The following is a 23,644-nucleotide window of genomic DNA, read 5'->3' as shown; positions in this document are numbered from 1 at the left end:
AGGTATATATCTCTATTGGGAATTATCCTGAGTTATAATCTCTATTGGCATAAGCACATTGCAAATATTGCTTCCTCTGCATCTAAAAACTGGGTTTTCTCTTTTGCTCTCGGCATTACTTTTCTTCCAAACAGCTGTTCACTCTGTACAAATTGCAAATCTGCCCTACCATGGAATATTGTTCTCACATCTGGGGTGGTGCCCCCAAAACCTCTCCCAGACTTCTAGATTCCATTGAAAAGAGGGCAGTCAGGTTAATTAATGACTCATCTCTAACAGAGTCTCATCACTCTCTGTCTAATAGACAATCTTTTTCTGCTGCATGCCTTTTCTATAGATATTTTCATGGGCGCTGTTCTTCTGAATTGGCTTCTATAATTCCCGCTCTCTTTTCCAAAGCATTCCAAACATATACCACAACCAGTCAGCATCCTTTTACTGCCCAACTTAAAACTCACAGAATCAACTTTTCTTCTTCCTCATTTATTCATTCAACTTCTGCTCTCTGGAACATCCTTCCTTCCTGAAAATTAGAATCTACAGAAGTTCTAGTCTATGTCAACAAATATATCTTCTCAACCTTCAACCCATGCATGGTACTAAGTACTAATAATTCTTGTGTTTGGAGTTTATTTAAAAAAAAAAGTATCCTGATAACATTAGCATACATTAACATATTTTTTTGTCAATGGATATCTGTTTGGCATAATGGATATTAGGCATCAACTGAGATTGACCACTTCAAGATAGACAGTGCTACAGGTTTTGTTCTCTTCAGAAATCGTTGACTCAGTTTTATTTATTTATTTATTATTTTTTTTTTTTATGAAAACCCCAAACACGAAAGGTATCAAAACCTATAGTACTTAGTACCGTGCATGGGTTAAAGGAGAAGTATGGGGGGTGGGGGATGCCGGAAACTTTGCTCTAGAGACTAAACATGGGTTTCACCACTACAAGCCTCCAATAAGCAAAGTGGTGGTATTTCACCGGTTGATGAAAGTCATCTACCACCTAATATTTGATGGTGGTCTGTCTGTCTAGACCTGGTTGTCAGGAGCATTTTGAAAGTTTCATCAGAAAAGATCTGAACTCATTCTTTGTTTTCTCTAAGCTGGCTGAATGTTCTCTGATACCCAGCACTGCTATGAGAAATTGTTAAAATGGCAAGCATGACTTGGGATAACTTGCTATATTTTACGCTTCCTTGCATATTTGTCATTTCCCCAACCAAGGAGTACTGTGTATCATTTCTTTCTTTCTTCTTTCATAATAACCTGTTACTGATTCTCACACTGAAACTGATGTTGCAAAACATCTTATGCATCATCTATTTCTTTATCTTTAATGACACCAAGAAGAGTACTGGAAACTTGTATACAAAAAAATTTCAAATTTGAAAAATGTACACTGTCAATTGATGATCACACTACCTTGGCATTTATAAGACATAATTTTTCAATGGGAACTTGTGCACTATGTAGACACATACAACCATAAAGTACTTCCTCACCGTGAAAAAGAAAGATCTTTTCCTCTAATTTTAGACCACCACAACCTTGGCAGTAGACTAAGACTAAGTCAGATCATCCTTCTTTAAACAGACTTATGAATGGCCACCACTGTTCTACCAGTCTAGTTAGACAATTAAGACAGTTTTTGAAAATGTCTGAGTACATCGCATATCCTGCCACTTGAAAGCGAAAACTTACATCTATATACACAGAGCAAATGTTATTTTATTTTATTTATTTATTATTATTATTTTTTTTTAGCTTTTACACTGGAAAATCTTATGCATGTATCGTCTGAAATTTTACACCATATTTCTATGGCATCTATGTTAATCCAGCAATAGTAGCTAATTGTGACAGGGCCAGTGGGAAAATATTTATATTTCTTTTTCATTGTAGTTGCTTGCTTCCCTTTTGAGTTCTTTTTTAAATAGGAAAGGCAGTCATCACATTTATCCGATTTCGGCCATAATACACATCAAGTTGTTCTGATAAGAATTACCTCAACAACTTTCCAGATCACACTGTGTTATCAATGAGACGTTCTGACTGAAGAAAGAATTCAGAAATTTAAACTGCCTCCCCGCTTCCCAATATGATTTATGTGACTTATTATTATTAAAGAATGTGTCACACAAACATATTTTGGGTCTTTGGAGTCCAGCAGCTCATACTGACAATAATAAAATCAATATCAGTAAACTTTCAGAAATGCTTCCATTTGTGGCAGAACAGAATGGCTTCATGTAAAGTGAGCTGTCCAAGGAAAATATTTTGAAGGGAAAAAGAAAATAATTGGCAAGTTCAATTTAAACCTACTTATCACACCTTGTATGCAGTCAGACTTAACAGAACTGTCAACTGGTGAAATCTCTGCAAACTATTTGTCTGAGAAAAAAATGATTGGTGGAAATGAAAGGAATAGAATATTAATAGTTTGTAACAAGCTTTTGTCAATCTTTCCTTTCCAGCTTTCAGAGCTTTCTTGAAGTTGGAAGGTGAGATTAGAGTCACAAGCAATAACATTTTATGCTATAACAGAGCTTTTGGCTAAAAACCAGTTTATCCAATTATCACAGCTTCTTTTTCAAATAATTAAATATATTGCATTGAGATAGCAGTGAAATTTAAAAAGTAGGATGACCATAGCCATTATTATGAATGAGTTGTCACTGTGCCATCTTTAAATATCCACAAGATACACACACTCGTAGAAACACACCTTTAAGTAACTCCTCTTTCTGACTGCTCTGGTAATCAGAAAGGAGGAGGAGTTACTTAATATATGCAATTAAAATGTGATGTTCACTAGATTATTAGAAGTGTGCAACTACATTTCTGCCAGTATGATTGCATCCCATATATCTGAGATTGATAAATATAGGAAGGAAGTTTATTTTTTGTTCATATATAAATTTTTAGCTCTCAAAACTCTGATAGTTGATAGTTGAATTAGATGAATGCAGGCCAAACGGTCTACAGAACAAATGCCATGACAAGATATTAAATAAAGGCAGCCATTAACAAATAGTACTCACATCTGGGGTGGGTACTATTTGTTAATGATAAGCTACGATGTATATGAATCCTTATAAGTCACTCAATGCTTTCTTTCTGATATTAATTGTTTACATTCTACTCTTCTATTTTCAGTATCATGATAATGATTCTACAACATTACCATGATGTAGAAACATGGTAATCATTTGACATCATGGTAATGTGTGTCTCTTGTGCCCTGTTTGACAAATAAAAACTATTCTCCTCTAAAAAAAATCAAATGTTAAGAATGATATTTTGAAAACAGGTACTTTGGCAAAGGTTAAATTTCTCTGATAATGATACCAAAACAGACTGGCAAACTTCAGATCCAAATTTATGAGAAACAAAGTCAAAAACTATTTTTTCAAATACTGTATATATAAATATATTAGTAAATTGAGAATAATCTTATATACCTTGTGAATTAGGATTTCAACCACCAAGAATAAGTGCTATGATCTTAACAGTCAAGACAAACTTCCTTAACTGTAAGTTTCTCTAAGAAGCATAATTTTTAAACAAATAAAATAATAAAAACATTTTTAAACAAATAAAATAATAAAAACATTTTTAAACAAATAAAATAATAAAAACATTTTTAAACAAATAAACAGACCCCCCATTATTCTGTTTATCTGTTTAAAATACAAAATACTGCTATGACAGCTTGTTTGAAAACTTGTTAGTCTCTTTTTAAATAGCAGGTCTCGATCAGCAAAGTTCTGATATATATGATTAATATCAGTTCTAGAAAGTTGTAATTTAGTTTGAATAAGTTAAAAATTCAGTTATTTTAATACAACAAAAATCATATTGCCTGTAAAGCAAATTAGTAAATTATGGACTATCATATCTTATGTATTTTGCAGCCAAGTGGATTTCAACTGTCAATGAGTAAATATTATTGTTTTAATGTTCAAGAAAGAAAGAACAAAAACTTCCTAAACCATGAGCACCCCAAGAAGCACTAATATTAATTTTTCAAAAACTGTTCCTTTTTATCTAAAATATGACAGTCTGTTTTAATACTTGCTGGTAATACAGTGAGGGAGGTGGGGGGGGGGTCTTAATTCAAGAACAGTGCTTTTTACTACAACTAATGGTTTAAGTCTATTGCATCTTGAGTACCACCATAAGACCATATAATTTTACAACATATGACAAAGAGTATATGATAAATAGTTGAAAAGGGGGGTTTTAATTTGAAAACCTAATATATATATATATATAGGTCTATCTTTAGCCTGTAGGCGCCTCCGTAGCCAGGTGGGAAGGAGCAACAGTGCATAGCACATGCTTCGTGATTAGACCAGGGTTCGAGCCCGTCACCACCAAATACGGAGGATGCGGAAAGGTCAGGAAATGACCACCGCATATTCCCGGAGCAATATGGCCTTAGTTGCTAATGCTCCTAAAAACCAAATAACAAACAACAACAAACTTTAGCCTGTATGATAAGCCAAAAGGTGGAACTATATGTGTTAGGTTTTCAAATTAATGGCCATTTTCACCACAGCCTAATCTGCCACTCCAATTTGTCCCATAGATGTTCAAGGCATTTGGATCAGCTCTGAGCTGGCCAAACTCATAAGGGACAACACCATTGATCACAAACCAGTCCAAACCAGTATGATTCTCACTCCATGACATGGAACAGTCTTGTGCCAATACTGTATAGCACTGCCAGAGCACAGACAGCACATAATTATTAAAAAAATCCAAGTAGGTCATGGACTTCATAGTTTCAGGCACTGCTACCAACAAACAATTGAACAAACTGAAAGATTCTCATACCATCACATTACCTTCACCAGACTTTTAGGATTAGCATTAGCAGAGGCATATGATGCAAGAAAGCAAGCTTATGCAGCGTCAGCCAAAAAAAAAAAAAAAAAAATTCCACTTCACCCCTCTGTTTGTTTGAAATACCTGTCCAGCTGAGCCTTAAATTTATTTAGGCTATCAACTTCCACAACAAGGGATGGAAGTCTGTTCCACCAACCAACTACCCGCTGGCTAAAGGCAAATTTCGGCACATCTATCCTGCATATGTCTTTCATCAATTTGAATTTTAGCATTAGTTGCTGTTGTTGTTATTTGGTTTTTAGGAGCATTGGCAACTAAGGCCATATTGCTCCGGGGATATGCGGTGGTCATTCCCTGACCTTTCTGCATCCTTCATATTTGGTGGTCACGGGTTCGAACCCCGGTCTAATCAAGAAGCGTGTGTTACACACTGCTGCTCCTGCCACCTGGCTACGGAGGCGCCTTTCTGAGCAAGAGGAAGAATCCCATCAGCATTGAGCATGCTCAAACCATTCAAGGCTTTATGCACCTCTATCAGATCACCTTGCTGGTGCCTAGTCTCCAGACACTGTAATTTGCAAAACTTAAGCCCTTCTTCGTAAGAGCAACCCTTTGTTTCATTCACTAATCTTGTTGCCCTTCTCTGTACTCGTTCCAGAAGCTCTACATCCTTCTTGAAATGAGGCCTCCAGACCTGTATATAGTACTCAAGGTGTGGCCTGACCATTGCCTTATACAAGAGTATAAGGCGTATATAATGTATCGACTTCACTGTCAATACATTACACTCCAACAGGAGGTACTCTCCAGACAATCTCCATACCAAAACATTCATCTTCTAGTATTCTAGAAGTCACAACTACAAAGGAACAACACTACTCCAAATGCCATTCAGGTTGGTGGCTATGTTATCGAGCTTATGTACAGCAGCTCTACCACTGACACAGGGGGGTGCAGCTCCCTACAAATGGTTTACACTTTACACAACTAATAGATGGTTTTGTGGCCTCTTGCACCAATTCTAGGATGTTTTCTATAGATGATGTGAAGCATATACTGCACTTTTTATAATTCATCAAACATTCTGCGAAATCATCCAGCCCTTTTTTTCATTGCAGTACCAATTCCATGATTTACCATTTTAAAGGAAAAAAATCATCCACCACAATGGATTTTGAGAGATTCAGGCAAATCACAGTTATGCATCCAGAAAGGTTACTACTGTGGAATCCATCCTCCATTCCACACTGAAAGTTGAAGTTCTAATTCACAACCTATACTAGCTTCTAATGTACAGGTACTGCACCGGCAGATCCATGAGATTTATGGTGGCATGCCTAAGCCAATATGCAAGAGGGAGGGGTTTCTGGCACACAGTACATATGGAGAAATATTTGAACACTTTTGGTCATATAGTGTACTCACAGCAGCTGAAATCCTACTGGCTGCAAAATACATAGACAGAAAGATGACACTCAATTTTCTAATTTTTCTTATAGGCCCTACAGCTTACAGACATGTTAAAATAATCACATGCACTATCTAATTTTCTTAATCAAATTAAGGGAAAGCAGTAAGGCAAGAATAAGTGAGGAAGCAGAATATGGAATAAGTAGAGTCACAATGAGCAAATGTGCATAATAGATTTCTTAGCCATAAGTTTATTAGCATTAGTAAAGGCATTTGATGCAAGAAAGCAAGCTTATGCAGCATCAGCCAAAAAAAAAAAAAACCACTTCCACTTCACCCCTCTGTTCGTTCAAAATACCTGTCCAGCTGAGCCTTAAACTTATTTAGGCTATCAACCTCCACCACAAGGGATGGAAGTCTGTTCCACCAACCAACCACCCGCTGGCTAAAGGCAAATTTCCGCACGTCTATCCTACATCCGTCTTTCCTCAATTTGAATTTATGCCCTCTCAGGTGATTTTTCTGAGCTAGAGGAAGAATCCCATCAGCATTGAGCATGCTTAAACCATTCATGGCTTTATACACCTCTATCAGATCACCTCGCTGGTGCCTAGTCTCCAGACACTGTAATTTGCAAAACTTAAGCCTTTCTTCGTAAGAGCACCCCTTTGTTCCATTCACTAATCTTGTTGCCCTTCTCTGTACTCATTCCAGCAGCTCTACATCCTTCTTGACATGAGGCCTCCAGACCTGTATACAGTACTCTAGGTGTGGCCTGACCATCGCCTTATACAATGGAATAATCACCTCCTTATCCCTGCTGGAAAAATTCCTGTATATCATTGACAATACTCCATGAGCTACTCTTGCAGCCCGTCTGCACTGCTCAGAGAACTTCATATCTGCCTGCACAACCACCCCCAAGTCCCTTTCATTCTCTACCACTGTCAGTGTTGTACCACAGAGTTGATACGTTGCTCTGGGGTTGCTGTTTCCCATATGTAGTACTTTACATTTGTCAATGTTAAACTTCATTTGCCACCTCTCAGCCCATCTGCTCAACCTTTCCAGATCCTGTTGCAGCAGCATAGTGTCAGTAGTGTCCTTGACAACCCTGCCAACCTTTGTATCGTCTGCAAACTTGGACATTAAGCCCGATATACCATCATCAATATCATTTATAAATACAGAAAACAATAATGGACCCAACACTGAGCCCTGAGGGACTCCACTAATAACATCAGTCCACGATGAGCAGTGTCCATTGATTACCACTCTGTCTTCTCCCCCTCAACCACCCCTTTATCCATAGCAGCAATTTGCCTCCAATGTCACACTGCTCCAATTTGTGTAGTAGTCTTCCATGTGCAACAGTATCAAAAGCCTTTCTAAGATCCAAGTATATAATATCAAAGTTATTCCCTGCATCCAGTTCTTTTGTGACTGCATCATAGTATCCAATCAAGTTGGTCAGGCAAGACTTCCCCTTAACAAAACCATGCTGTGTCTGAGCTATAACTGAAGTCTTGTCTAAATGATCCTGCAGTGCTTCTTTAACCAGTGCCTCCATTAATTTTCCTGGAACAGAAGTTAAGCTCACAGGTCTATAATTACTTGTGTCAGCCTTTGATCCTCCTTTGTGAATTGGGGTCACATTTGCACATTTCCAGTCTATGGGTAACATATCGCTATTATGTTGTGATCAGAAAGATAACAGCAGTTCAATAAAGGAAATGTCAATCCAAATGTTTTCATGATATAGGAAACAAGTTTAAAACTAGTAAGTGAAAGACACTACATATTTACTTACACATATGGGTTTACCAGTTCTTCCGTTACAAAATTCAGGTTGTTCCTATTAAAAAAAATAATAATAAATACACACACACACACACTATTTCAATTAAATGAAACTGGGTATATCTCACTTGATTTTAAGCCAGCTGTTGTCCAGATCATTTCTGTCTTATTTGGGCTGAACTTTTTGAATTTAATTTTAAAATTGGGCTAAGTATTATTATCGAAATTTTACTATTTATATGAAAAAAATAAAATAAAACAACAGTTGTTGCTTGAGGAGATACAACACAAACTATCTTTTACAGGTGCCTATTTTATACAGCTAAACATGCTTAACCGAGGAGCAAACATTACATACAGTATGTTCAGTGAGTTATTTTTTTTCCCTTTCAAATAAAATCAGTTTATGTTCATATCTAAAGATTCATTTAATGATGTTTTACGACAAGTTTAAAAACTGAGGATGGAGAACAACTTTCTCATTGAGGAAAAAGCAGCAGATTAGGCAAAATTTAAATTTACAAATCATAAATCTAAGAATCATAGAATTCAACTTTAACATCAAATTCAAAAATTTGATGTTAAAGTCCAGATATGGCAAAAATGGTCCTGACAACAAATAGCCAAAACCTAAAAATAAATGACATAGATAGATAGATAGTAATCTATATGCTACTAAGTTATGCTGTCTTTTGACAAAATTATTTACATTTATAATTACATAATTTATATTATCATATAATTAATATTATAATATTATAATTATATATGTAACTATAATTTTTCTTATTATATATAAATTATATACTTAGTCATTTAAATAAGCAACAGAGGAGGGGCAGAACAGGTCAGTCAAATGTCTCCTCTGGTACATTATCTCACATTTAACTAAATGTTAATTGAAAAAAAAAAAAAAACATTTTATATATGAGGTTGTACAAGTTGTTTAATGAAATGATATCATCTCAATATGTACTTAATGAGATATTTTGCTTGCTTGCTAGCTTGCTTCCTTCCTTAGTTCCTTGAGATCCTAACATTGCAATAAATAACTTATAACTTACACATGGTTAAAGTGTGTATTTTTTTCCATTAACTTCAGTGGTCTCAAACCATATATTATCACTCCTCTGCCCCACCCATGATCATACATTTCTTCTTAGGTATGAGTGATTACTAATTTTCCCACTTCAATTTTACTCACCCCATCTGAAAGTTACTGTTTCCCTATTTGATAAGGTATTTGTATCAAATGGATACAAATTTATAATCATTTGCCTTATAATTAACATAAAACATGTTGTAGATAATTAAATTATTAAATAAGAAACTCTCCTCATATAAAAATAAATTTTAAAGAAAACAGAAATGCACATTACAACAATGGTTGTAATGTGAGTTTGAAAATGACCAATTGACGTTTGTGCTCTTTTGAAAATGACCCCCAAGGAGAATGATCCTGGTTGTCATTTTTCAAAAGAGACAGAGCAAAAAGAATAAAGGTAGACAGTCAGGTAAGTGAGCACTGATAAAATTTGTGAAGAAATATCCAAGCATATTCTACAGTACCATCAAAACTTTCACATATATTGCAAATTTCCTAAGTGTTTCACTCGTGTAACCAGGGGTATTCTTAAAGTATGTGGCACCTCCTTAAAATATTTCTTCATATGTGTATGTAAGGTTCAGGTTTTCAGGTGCCCCTTGAACATTGGCGCCCGGGTGCAGTGCACACCTTGTACCCTCAGGATGGCCCGCCCCACCCCTGCATGTAACTGTAAAACACATCTGCTTATTTGTGCCTTCTCACTATCATCTTTATAAACTCCGTACAATCTCCTATTCATCCTTTTGACTCTCACAGAGAGTTTCAAGACTGTACTCTTTTATAAATGTCTACCTGATAAATAATGCTGTCACTACTAATGCAATGCTCTTCCTATTTTTACCTATGCACAGATACAGGTATAAGTTTTCAATGAGCAATATTGTCATACATCTCACTTAGATATGACATTACTGTCCTACAAAATGTCTTGGGCACCCCCTGATTGCAGGAAATGGAGTATGACTACAAATTACACAAATATTTTGGACAATAAAGAAGCCTGCTAACCCAGAATTTGTTTCAAACATGTACACTGAATGATGAATACACAGAAAGAACCAACAGAGTTTCAGAGGGGAATGATAACATAACACTAAACAAGAAAAAACATTTTTTCTATAGAAATACGAATGGGCTTAGTATATTTTTTAATGCCAATTTCAAATGTGCAGCTAGTTATTTCTAGCACCCTCAGTTCCAAAGGTATTTAATATTTTAGCTTTCATGTACTTAGATATTGGTCTGTCTGTTTATATTGGTTGGACTGTTTGTTTGAGAATGTCTGAATTCAGGAGTTTTCTAAATCTTGCTGAAGTGATCATTATCCAGTGATTCTTTTCTTCAAGACCATTCTACTCCCCCCCCCCCCCCGCATGTCATACAGATGTATAAAGAAAAACTCCCAGAGAGGTCAGTCAGCTGGTGTTAATCTTATTACATATTAGTAAATTCGTGTTCCTTTCTTCTTTTTTTTATTATTTTTTTTATTTTAGTTTTTGGTGTCAATTGCAGTCGGAAAAAAAAAACAAATGATAGGCATATTTTTTTAAATTCTAATAAGCATAACCTGCATCCTTCTCAAAATCTGTGGGTGATATGCAATATCTGACTTCAAATTTGGATTCAGCTCATCAAAAATAAGACATGCCATATTTTGGGGATGAAAAAAAAAAAATCAAAAGCTTAAAATTTGTTGTCCAATGAAATTGGATGATAGTAGGGAAAATGCATATGAATCATTTGAAATATAGGCGAGGATACAGGGACCTCACTGTGCAGGATCGCACAATATCAGATGTATAAGCTTTAGTTTGTTTCAAATTCAGCTTTACAATGATGCATATGCACAATTACATTATAGTCTCAATTTCTTCATAGCTGAGACATTATACCCTTTAATCTTTATTAGTCTATGATACACCTTTTGGCATTTCTCATATTGTATAAATAAGTCTAGTATACCTTGGGTACCTACTCAACCACCGAGGAGAGAGAGACCAAACAGCCTTAAAAGTGCCATCTGGACAGTGGTACTGAATAAGAATAAATAACAGCAGACTTCTCTAATAGAGAAATGTTACTTCTTTGAAGTATATGAGCTAAGCAACTCACTGTGAAGGATTTCACAACATCAATTATATAATAATGGTTTATATATAATTATATATAATTATATAATTTGGTTTGTTTCAAATTCAGCCGTTACAATGATGCATATACATAACTCCATCATAGTCTAAAAGTAAAGAATTTAAACTAATTATTGAAAAACTAAATATTAAATTACATGGAAGAAGGGTCTGCACTCAGAGAATAAAATACACAGCAGTCCAATATCCTACATAAAGTATAAAGCAACTGCTGCCAGGAAACATGCAAGGAAATCCCCACCAACCTAATGGACAAATACATATACAGGTGACCCCCGCTTAAAGCTGATAATTCGTTCCGTAAAACCAGAGCGCTAAGTGAATCCGTGATAAGCCAGCTCCGCATTCCCATAAGGTAACATATGTATTTGTAAGTTGTGGTCGGTGCCATAGGATATTCCCTAATCAATAATAAACGGTAGTGAAAAGATGCACAAATGTCGGTCAAAATATTTAATATTCAAATATTTGTACATATAAAATATTCTGCATTACATACATATATAATTATGTGGTAACTATTTACGTATCAAAATTAAACTTAAAATTCCAATTAAAATCATGAATTTAATTGATATAAATTGATTTAATTTAATTGATGAATTTAATCATGAAAAATGTGTCAATTTTGGGTTGAACTTTGGCCCTCTTCTAAATAAACTAAAAGGGGCATTAATTTTACATCCCCTGCAGCATTACCACCCAACAATAAAGTCACCTGATCCTTCGCCGCTTTGAAACCTGGCATGTTTTTTTCTTCTTTCAATATGAAACTTCTTTTAGGCATTAATTTCCACAAAAGTCCTGCTTCAGCTATATTAAAAACTTTTTGAGAAGTATAACACATAATATCCCTCTTCAATAATTTTAACAAGTTCTTTTTTGAAAGTTTCGGCACCTTGATCTGCACTTGCGGCTTCTCCCTAGATTTTAAATCTATTCAACCATCCCTTACCAGTTTTAAATGGTTCCACATTTTTTTTTTTTAGGTGAGTTTTCTTCAGATCATCATATTTGCTAATCTCTCTCTCTCTTTTTTTTAATTTTTTTTTTATAACATTTAACTTAACTGAATTCTGCATTGGACATTATCTTCAATAAAATTAGTTAAAGACTTTTCCATTTCAATCCTAATAGCTGGCCTAGCCCTAGTTGCTTGCAGTGGAACAGCTATCTTTCCTGCTGCTAAAATTAATTCTTTATTTTTTTATAATTGTTCTTACAGTTAAACTTGCAAGTCCTAAATTATGGCACACATCCGCTTGTCGTTGACGGGAATCGATTCACTTCAAAACGTCTAATTTAATTTTCAAATTCAGCTTTTTCTTACATTTATAGTCTTCGTACTGCGCTCAGACGTTGCTTTTTCAGACGTTGCTTCTTCAAGCGTCTGAAGATATTTCAACGTCTGAAATATCTTCAGACGTTGATTTTTGTTAATAATGGCCGATAAGAAGACATTGCTTCTTATCGACCATTATTAACCTTCTAAAATGTAACTGCATTGGTTGCATTAATTTATGATACAATGTTCAAGTAAACTGTCCGTTACACACAATGTCTAATATGGTACTGAGTGAGTGATGACTAGACTTTGGATAAATGCATATAACGCAAATATTACAAGCAATATACTTGATCATTTTTTAAAATGTTGATCTCGGAACTACGTAACAAGTGACTGTACTGCAATTAAATTAGCACGCGAGAAAATTTCATTGAGAGTGGGAAAATTTCTCAAGTCGGCATGGGAAACGTTTTAATGCTGTTTTGCTATTCATTTTCAAGCTTTCGACTCCATCAAATGAAACGATTTCGTTAAATATGCCAAAAATGCAATCTGTAAAAGAGCATTATAGTGATCTGTGAGAGCGTTATAGTCAGATATGGGTTATAATATAAGAACAGCTTTATAGCGAATCAGCGTAAAGCAAACTGCATTATAACAGGGGCCTGCTGTACCCAATAAGAATAAATATAACATGAAAGAAAAGTGTTGGTGACCACTTGTTCAAGGAGGCATCAGACTCACTCTGGAAGTTCAAAACACTTGTGTTTCTTTCATGACTTGCCAAACAGCATGTTAGAATAAACTTTCATCTGGTGTTCAGGAAATCAGTAGTTTGAATGAATTCGAAGGATGATTAGATAAGCAGGAAAGAAAAAAAAACATCTTAATCCAATCAGGAAATCAGTACTTTGAATGAATTCAAAGGATGATTAGATAAGCAGGAAAGAAAAAAAAACCATCTTAATCCAATAATCAGAAAACAATAAACCAACTTAAAAAGATTAAATGTAAATTTCCATGTCAGCTAATGCCAGCTGCCAAGCAAATGCAAATATTAACATAAAATTACTAAAATTACAAAGTGAGACAGACATCAACGTACCAAATTACAAAATGTTTAAACAACAAAAAAAAAAAAAAAATGCAAACTTAAGAGACAGAAATGAATTTCACTTGACAAACTAAAATAGAATACGGGTAACTATTAAAGAATGAAGAATGGGGAAGGGGATGAAAAAAATTACAAAAAAAAAAAACATAAATGGACTTGTGCTGTCCATATCAGAATTCACTAAAAGTATAAATTAAATGTGGTGTGATCGAACAATCATTTACAAATGTGAATACAGGAATTTCTGAAAACTGCAACAAAAAGTAGCACAGAAAAGATGTTAACTACTACTTGTACAAACACAAAAATTTTAAAAAATTCAAATACTTAATGAAAATAAAATTAAAAAACTGAATTTCAAAACCAATTACAATAAGCAACACAGTGGCAAACCCCAAGGCAGAATGCGCTGGTCCCAAAGGAACTGGTTGCTGTAGGTGACTCTATTGTCAGGGAAACGGGGAACATATTGTGCAAAAAGGATAGATGGAACAGGACCAGGGTATGTCTGCCAGGGGCAAAGGTTGATGACGTTGCAGAGCAGATATCATCTTTTAAGTACACAAAGGGTGATATTGTTGTACACGTTGGCACTAATGATATTAAGAGTAGGAGACCGGTGTAATTACTTAACAAGTACAAGTCAATGCTGAAAAAAAGCCGTGAGTTAGAGTTGAATTTTAAAGTGTCTGCATTCTGCCCAGACATGTTAGGAGGGAGTATATGATGAGAGCCTTGTTGATCAATTCCACCCTGGAGAGACTGTGCAAAGCTCAAGGGATAGAATTTTTCTCAGATTGGTCTGTGCTTGTTAACAGGAGAGACTGCTTCTATAGGGATGGGATACATTTAAATAGAAAGGGTGCAAGAATATTTGCTGATGCTATCAAGGTAGAGTTAGGTGGGTCAGAAAACTGTTAGCTTGGAGGAATACATGGACTAATAGATTAACAGTGGCCACTGGCAGAGGTAAAAGTGATTCTTGCACTACTTCTATCGAAATGCAATTGAGCAGCACCCTAGAAAGCAAGGCAATGGGGATTTCCAGAACTGCTGGAAGTCATAGTGGAACAAGTAAATGCATGGCTGTGTTAGAGTAACTAAGAGTAGAAACAGGTGCATGTATACTTGCATGTACACCAATGCTAGGAGTATAGTTAATAAATTTGATGAGTTTGAAGAGCTAGTCAAGACATCAAAGGCAGATATTGTTGGGATATCAGAGACATGGTGTCACACAGACATAAGCAGTGCAGAACTGGAATTTGGGGAATACAGTGTGTACAGAAAGCATAGACAGGACAGAAAGGGAGGAAAGGGAGGAGGGATTATGCTGTTAGTTAAGAAACACATAAAATCTAAGGAAGTGCATCTAATTGATGTTAGTGGACAATGCAATGTGGAGTCTGTTTGGTGTGACATGAGCATTGGGAAAAGAGAAATGAGAGCAGGTGTGTGTGTTATAGGCCAAATGAATCTGATGAGTATAATGAGCAATTGTGCAGAAAATACAGTGGGCCAGTAAATCAGAGTGTCTTATAATAGGGAGTTTTAATTTCCAAGAGATTGACTGGAATTTGTGGGTTGGTTACTCACACACTAGTAAGGCTTTTGTGGATTTATTGGATGATTGTTTTCTACAGCAGCATGTTCGGGAGGCAACTAGAGGCAGTAATAATCAGATCAATACTCTTGATCTGATTATCAGTAGTGATTCTTCGTGCATTAAGAATCTGCAGATAAAGGAACTGCTAGGTGGCAGCGATCACAGTGTGCTGAAGTGGGGATTTACTCAAAGAGGTAACTACTATCTAGGGTAAAGGGAAGAGTTTTAGCTTTCGTAAAGGTGACTACAGTGGTCTGAGACAGTATTTAAATTCTATACGGTTGGACCAACTGATGATGTTACCAACAGCAAATTCAAAATGTGAAGCATTCAAAGAATGCTTCCCTTTTTTTAAATACTGTCTCAGACAGTGGTCTGAGACAGTATTTAAATTCTATACGGTTGGACCAACTGATGATGTTACCAACAGCAAATTCAAAATGTGAAGCATTCAAAGAATGCTTCCCTTTTCTTCTTGGAAGATTAATTCACTAGGCTTTTTATACCAACAAAGAAATATTGTTGAAGATTTAGGCCTAAATGGATGTCATATGAACTAATTAGGCCTTCATTTACCTACAGAATTCAAAGAGGTAACTACCATCAGGGGTAAAGGGAAGGGTTTTTGCGATGCGATGGTCTGAGACAGTATTTAAATTCTATACAGTGGGACCAACTGATGATGTTACCAACAGCAAATTCAAAATGGGAAGCATTCAAAGAACTTATCTTGGAAGCTACTAGGCTTTACATACCAACTAAGAAATATTGTTCAAGGTTTAGGTCTAAATGGCTGTCAGATGAACTAATCAGATATATGGCAGAGAAGAAAAATGCATGGGATACATATAAATTAATGGGTGACATGGAAGCCTATGATATATATAAGCTAGTCTGTAACCAAGTCACAAAGAAGATTAGGCAGGCAAAGGCAGATTATGAGAAATCATTGGCAAAGGATGCAAAGAAAAACATCAAAGAGTTCTTTACCTTCATTTCTTAGGCCTTCATTTACATACGTAAGTATGTAAACTCTAGAAGAAAAGGGATGAATCAGATTGGTCCACTTGATATTGATGGTTCAACAGTTGAGGATCCTGCTCAGGTGGCTAACAAACTAAACGAGTATTTCGCATCTACATTCACACATGAGGAGTTATTCAGGAAGGGGAATGCCAGAAGTGAAGTAAACTCTGGCAGTGAGCTAGATGATTTTGTAATAACTGAGAGGAAAGTGGAGGAGAAATTGTTGAGGATAAACATAAAAAAAAAGGCACGCAGGGTGGATGGGATCTATCCAGTTATATTAAAGGAGGCAGCAAAGGAAGCAAGCAAACCCTTAGCCATAATTATGAGATCATCTTTGGACTCAGGGGAGGTACCCATAGACTGGAGATGTGTAAATGTGACCCAATTCACAAAGGAGGATCAAAGGCTGACACAAGTAATTATAGACCTGTGAGTTTAACTTCTGTTCCAGGAAAATTAATGGAGGCACTGGTTAAAGAAGCAGTGCATATCTGCAATAAGGCCTCTGAGGTTGGGATTATTCATACCACCAATTTTAAACACACACACCAACCGTTTATGACTGATTGAATAATGAAATAAAATAAAATAAAATGATAAAAAAGACTGTAAAATAATATTTGCAAAAAACTTTTAATTATTTACAAAAAACTAAACTATAACAAAAGTAAAAAAGTTAAAAAAGGGTAAAAAGGTAAAAAAGTTTTTTACTTTTGTTATAGTTTAGTTTTTTGTAAATAATTAAAAGTTTTTTGCAAATATTATTTTAGTCTTTTTTATCATTTTATTTTATTTTATTTCATTATTCAATCAGTCATAAACGGTTGGTGTGTGTGTTTAAAGCAGTGCATGATCATCTAGACAAGACTTCAGTTATAGCTCGGACACAGCATGGTTTTGTTAAGGGAAAGTCTTGCCTGACCAATTTGATTGAATACTATGATGCAGGAAATAAAATTTGATATTATATATTTGGATCTTAGAAAGGCTTTTGATACTGTTGCACATGGAAGACTGCTACACAAATTGGAGCAGTGTGGCATTGGAGGCAAATTGCTGCTATGGATAAAGGGATGGTTGAGGGGGGGTAATCAATGGACACTGCTTATCGTGGACTAATGTTATTAGTGGAGTTCCCCAGGATTCGGTGTTGGGCCCATTGTTGTTTTGTATTTTTATCAATGATATTGATGAAGAGATATCAGGTTTAATGTCCATGTTTGCAGAAGATACAAGGGTTATCAGGGTTGTTAAGGACACTACTGATGCTATGCTGCTGCAACAAGATCTGGAAAGGTTGAGCAGATGGACTGAGAGGTGGCAAATGGAGTTTAACATTGAGAAATGTAAAGTACTACATATGGGAAACAGTAACCCCAGTGCAATGTATCAACTCTGTGGTACTACACTGACAGTGGTAGAGAATGAAAAGTACCTGGGGATAATTGTGCAGGCAGATATGAAGTTCTCTGAGCAGTGCACACGGGCTGCAAGAGTAGCTCATGGTGTCTTGCCAATGATATACAGGAATTTTCCTAGTAGGGATAAGGAGGTGATTATTCCCTTGTATAAGGCAATGGTGAGGCCACATCTTGAGTACTGTATACAGGTCTGGAGGCCTCATTTCAAGAAGGATGTAGAGTTGTTGGAATGAGTACAGAGAAGGGAAACAAGATTAGTGAATGGAACAAAGGGTTGCTCTTATGAAGAAAGGCTTAAGTTTTGCAAATTACAATGTTTGGAGACTAGGCACCTGCGAGGTGATCTGATAGACGTGTGTAAAGCCTTGAATGGGGTGAGCATGCTCAATGCCGGTGGGATTCTTTCTCTTGCTCAGAATAATCACCTGGGAGGACATAAATTCAAATTGAGGAAAGACAGATGTAGGATAGATGTGCGGCAATTTGCCTTTAGGCAGCGGGTAGTTGGTTGGTGGAACAGACTTCCATCCCTTGTTGTGGAAGTTGATAGCCTAAATAAATTTAAAGCTCAGCTGGACAGGTATTTCGAAGAAACGGAGGGGTGAAATAGGAGTGTTTCTTTTTTTTTTTTTCTGCATAAGCTTGCTTTCTTGCATCATAAGCCTCTACAAATGCTAATGCTGATCAGATTGGTCCACTTGATATCAGTGGTCTGAGTGTAGGTGATCATTTTTAGATAGCTTCCAAGCTATATGAGTATTTTGCATCTACATTTACATATGAGGAGTTATTCAAGGAGGAGAAGGCGAGATGTTTATCAAACTCTAACAGAGAGTTGAATGATTTTTGTAATAACTGAGAGCAAAGTGGAGGAGAAATTACTGAAGTTAAACATAAGAAAGGCACCTGGGGGAATGGGATCTATCCAGTTATATTAAAGGAGGTGGCAGCGGAAGTAAGCAAACCCTTAGCCATAATTATGAGAGTGTCCTTGAACTCAGGGGAAGTTCCCATGGACTGGAGATGTGCAAATGTATCTCCAGTTCACAAAGGGGGATCAAAGGGTGACATGAGTAATTACAGACCTGTTAGTTTGACTTCTGTTCATGGAAAATAATGGAATCACTGGTTAAAGAAGCATTACAGGATTATCTAGACAAGACTGCAGTGTTAATTCAGACTCAGCATGGGTTTGTTAAGGGGAAGTCTTGTCTGACCAATTCGATTGAATACTATGATGTGGTCACAAAGGAACTGGATGCAAAAAATAATTTTGATATTATATACTTGGATATCAGGAAAGCTTTTGATACTGTTGCACATGGAAGACTACTGTACAAATTGGAGCAGTATGGCATTAAGGAAAGTTGCTGCAATGGATAAAAGGATTGATTACCTATCTCTGTCTTCTCCCACTAGGTTTAGTGGGAGAAGACAGAGATAGGTAATCAATGGACACTGCTCTTCACGGACGAATGTTATTAGTGGTGCTCCAGGGTTCAGCGTTGGGCCGATTGTTGTTTTGTATATTTATCAATGATATTGATGAAGGTTAATGTCAAAGTTTGCAGATGATACAAAGGTTGACAGGGTTGTTAATAACAGTAATGACAGTATGCTGCTGCAACAGGATCTGGAAAAGTTGGGCAGATGGGCTGAAAAGTGGCAACTGAAATTTAATATTGACAAATGCAAAACACTGCATATGGGTAGCAGTATCCCCAGAGAAATGTACCAACTTGGTGGTGTTACATTCAGGGAAGAGGAGAATGAAAGTGACCTGGGGTTAATTGTGCAATCAGATATGAAGTTTTCTGAGCAGTGCAGACATGCTGCCAGAGTAGGTCACGGAGCTTTGTCAATGATATATAGGAATTTTGCTAATGGAGACAAGGAGGTGATTATCCTTTTGTATAAGGTAGTGGTCAGGCCACACCTTGAATACTATATACAGGTCTGGAAGCCTCATTTTAGAAAGGATGTAGATTTGCTAGAATGAGTACAGAGAAGGGCAACAAGACAGGTGAAGGGAACAAAGGGGTGCTCTTACGAAGAAAGAATTAAGTTCTGCAAATTGCAGCATCTGGAGACTAGACACCTGCGAGGTGATCTGACTGAGATGTATAAGGCCTTGAATGGATTGAGCAGACTCAATGCTGATGGAATTCTTTGTCTTACTCAGATTTCAAACCTGAGAGGGAATCGATTCAAACTGAGGGAAGACATTTGTAGAATATATGTGTAAAAATTTGCCTTTAACCAGTGGGTAGTTGATTGCTGGAACAAACTTCCATCTGTTGTTGTGGAAGTTGATATCTTAAATAAATTCAACAAAGAAGTGGACAATCTTTTGGAGTGAATGGATGGGTGAAATGGGAAGGTTTTTTTTTTTTTTTTTTGGCTGATTCTGCATAAGCTTGCTTTCTTCCATCATATGCCTCTACTAATGCTAATGCTAAAAGACAAGACAAACTGGATATATTACTTTAACTCTGCTGGGTTTCATGTTGTTGAATGTGGCTATATAAGTATGAAATCCTGTGATTAATATTACCAGTTAACTTCTAATCTTTAAAAAGTGATGCTTTCTATTAAACTTCTGTAGAGTGTTGGAAGTCATCTTCTCAGTCTTTCAGTAATTGTGAGCATTTTTTGAAGCTGCAGTGACTGCAATAAAATGTGATTGTTGAGAAATTAGGATAATTTACAGATCACTTCTAAATATTTTGAAGGCCATGGGATTATTGTTGTAATATAGATTTGTTATGCAGGTAGTTTCAGCTTATGGCAGTCACTCTTTTGGTATATCTGGCATGTTAGGATTAGATGTTAGAGGAGACTTAATAGGCAATTCATTTGGGGGCTTAGGCTTATTGGATCTGTTGTGGGGGGGGGCTTGTTTTATGAATTGCCATTTCTGAGGAGAGGGAAGAAGGTCTAGACTGCTTGCCACTGGTGGTTATGTTATTGGCCAAGTATTCTAATTTTTCCCAGCCTAGCATAAACAACTGTTGAAGGTTTTGCCCAGACTTACATAAACAACCGTTGAAGGTGGTCGAAGTGAGGTGGGTGATTATCTTCCTCCTACAAATCACATGTACTGTAACAAAATATAGCATAATTTAAATTCTGTTTGTTGTTTCATATATTGTTTTGGTATCAGGAGATGGGAGGAAAAATAGTAATATCAGTTAGATTGTGGTTATGTTTTAGGGGCTCACATCTGGTGAGTATGGGCTTGGCACACCCAGGATCCTGAGCTGGATATCATCATTCTTCTCTTTCTTGGTGATTCCCTTCTACTTCTGACTCTTATTTTCTCTCTCTCTCTCTCTCTCTCTCTCTCTCTCTCTCTCTCTCTCTCTCTCTCTCTCTCTCTCTCTCTCTCTCAGGGTAATTCAGAAATTTGTTTTTTTTTTTGGCTGGTGCAGCATAAGCCTCAGGCTTCCTTGCACCATACAGCTAATAATAATAATAATAATAATAATTCCTCATGTTTGAATGTAGACGCAAAATAGTCATTCTGTTTGTCATTTACTTGAGCACAATTATCAACAGTCAAACCATCGATATACAGTGGATCAATCTCATTCATTTCCCTCCTTCTAGAGTTTATATAATTAAACAAGTTTTTTCTAGTTTTTTTTTTTTTTTTTGCCTCCTTTTCCAAAGATTTCTCGTAATTTGCCTTCACTTGCCTATCCTCCTTTGTGACTTGATTACAGACTTCTTTATATCTACTATAGTCTTTTGTGTGACTGATAATTTATATGCATCCCATGCATTTTTATTCTCTGCCACCAGTCTCATTAGTTCATCTGACATTCATTTAGGTGTAAACCTTGAACAGTATTTCTTAGTCGATATGAAAAGCTTAGTAGCATCCAAGATTAATTCCTTGAATGCTTCCCATTTATAATTTCTTGTTAGTAACATAATCAGTTGGTCCCACTATACAGAATTTAAAAAAACTGACTGAGACCACTGTAGTTACTTTTATGAAAGCAAAAACCCTTCCGTTTACCCCTGATGGTAGTTACATCTTTAAGTATATACCACATCAGAACACTGTGATCATTGCCACAAAGCAGTTCCTTTATGTGCAGATTCTTAAATTGTGAATAGTCACTGCTGATAATCAGATCAAAGAGTCATGCAATAAATTCACAAAATCTAGCTAGTCTGTGAGTGACGAAACCACAAGTTTCAGTGAATATCTGGAAAGTAAAATTCCCCCATTATAAGACATTCTGATTTACTGGTCCACTCCATTTCTCTATACAGTTGTTTGTTCTACTTATCAGAGTCATTAGGCCTATAACACACTCCTACTCTAATTTTTACTTTCCCAGTGCTTATGTCATAACAAACTGACTTAACATTGCACTGGCCAACCATGTCAACTGGATGCACTGCCTCAGGTATAATGTGTTTCTTAAGAGACAGTATAAGCACTCCTCCCTTTCCATCCTGTCTGTCCTTTCTGTACACATTGTACTCCCCAAATTCAAATTCTGCATTCCTTATATCTGTCTCTGTGGGCAGGAGCAGCAGTGCGTAGCACACACTTCTTGATTAGATTGGGGTTTGAGCCTGTGACCACCAAATACAGAGGATGCAGAAAGGTCAGGGAATGACCACCGCATATGCCCAGAGCAATATGGCCTTAGTTGCTAATGCTCCTAAAAACCAAAACTACAACCTTATATATGTGGGACACTGTGTCTCTGAGATCCCAACAATGTCCACCTTTGATATCTTGACCAGCATTTCAAATTCATCAAATTTATTTACTATGCTCCTAGCATTGGTGTACATGCAAGTATACAAGCATCTGTATTACTCTTAGTTACCCTAACACAACCCATGTATTTACTTATTCCATGATGACTTCCATCAGTTCTTGAAATTCTCAGCACCTTGTTTTCCAGACTGCTGCTTATTCCAATAGAAGCAGTGCAAGAATCACTTTTGTCTCTGCCTGCAGCTACTGTGTAATCTATTAACAGTAGGCCCCCCAAGCTTGCAGTTTTCTGACCCACATAACACTGCCTCAATAGCATGAGCAAATATTCTGGCACCCATTTTATTTAAGTTTATCCCATTCTTGTAGAAGTAATCTCTCCTGTTAACAAGCACAGACCACACTGAGAAAAACTGCACCCCGCGAGCCTTGCAAAATCTCTTTGGGGCCAAAATGATTGACAAGACTGTCATCATAATCTGTCAGGAGGGAGAATAAGATGAGATAATTATGGTCTGTTCTGCTGTCAAACATTATAATTCTGGATAAATTTAAATAGAAAGGGTGCCAGAATATTTGCTGATGCTATTCACTGTTCAACTTTAAACAAGATGTAATTACTTATGTTCAGACCTTTTCTAATTGTTATGAACATTTTCTTTTGCTAAGAACCTGAAATCCAGAACTCTCAGAACCCAGACTCTCAGAAAGCGTATGGTCCCATGCTTTCTGGACAAGGGGTCTGATACTATATATTTACATATATATACATATATATAATAATAATAATTGACAAAGGCAAATCGTCTGTTAAAAAAGATTTCTAAAACAATCTCCTCTTTAGCTCCAATGAAACAACAAAACAATAATGAGTTTCAAAATAAAATTTTTTCCTCTCTTTCAGTGGTATTTCACTTGCTACTATAGAACTGGGAAAAATATCTTCAGAGTTTTGGCTTTCCATTTTTTGCCATTTTCTTGTTGCACATTAATTGTAAAAATTGGAAAAATAATTCCATTCACATCTGAACACTAGATGATTCAATAATTTGAGATGATTGAGATTTTGAGATTGAGAAGAATTTGAGATTCAATGATTCAAATAATTTCAG

The 23,644-nt window shown here is 36.1% G+C and overlaps 1 protein-coding gene across 4 annotated transcripts in view; it reads right to left on the bottom strand.

Moving 5' to 3' along the window:
* Window positions 1-23,644, bottom strand: part of LOC150079052 (uncharacterized) — a 577,353-nt gene that overhangs the window by 333,765 nt on the left and 219,944 nt on the right. For all 4 annotated transcript variants that reach the window (XM_090382803.1, XM_090382804.1, XM_090382802.1 and 1 more), the window contains one exon: window positions 8,083-8,127. In XM_090382803.1, the coding sequence (XP_090238929.1) occupies window positions 8,083-8,127 (45 nt within the window). The remainder of the gene's footprint in view (window positions 1-8,082; window positions 8,128-23,644) is intronic.

Source organism: Mastigoproctus giganteus, chromosome 10, assembly GCF_048544385.1.
Source record: "Mastigoproctus giganteus isolate SK-2022 chromosome 10, ASM4854438v1, whole genome shotgun sequence".
NCBI lineage: Eukaryota > Metazoa > Arthropoda > Arachnida > Uropygi > Thelyphonidae > Mastigoproctus > Mastigoproctus giganteus.
Note: the sequence above shows the minus strand (reverse complement) of the source record. Positions and strands in the feature narration are given on the sequence as shown.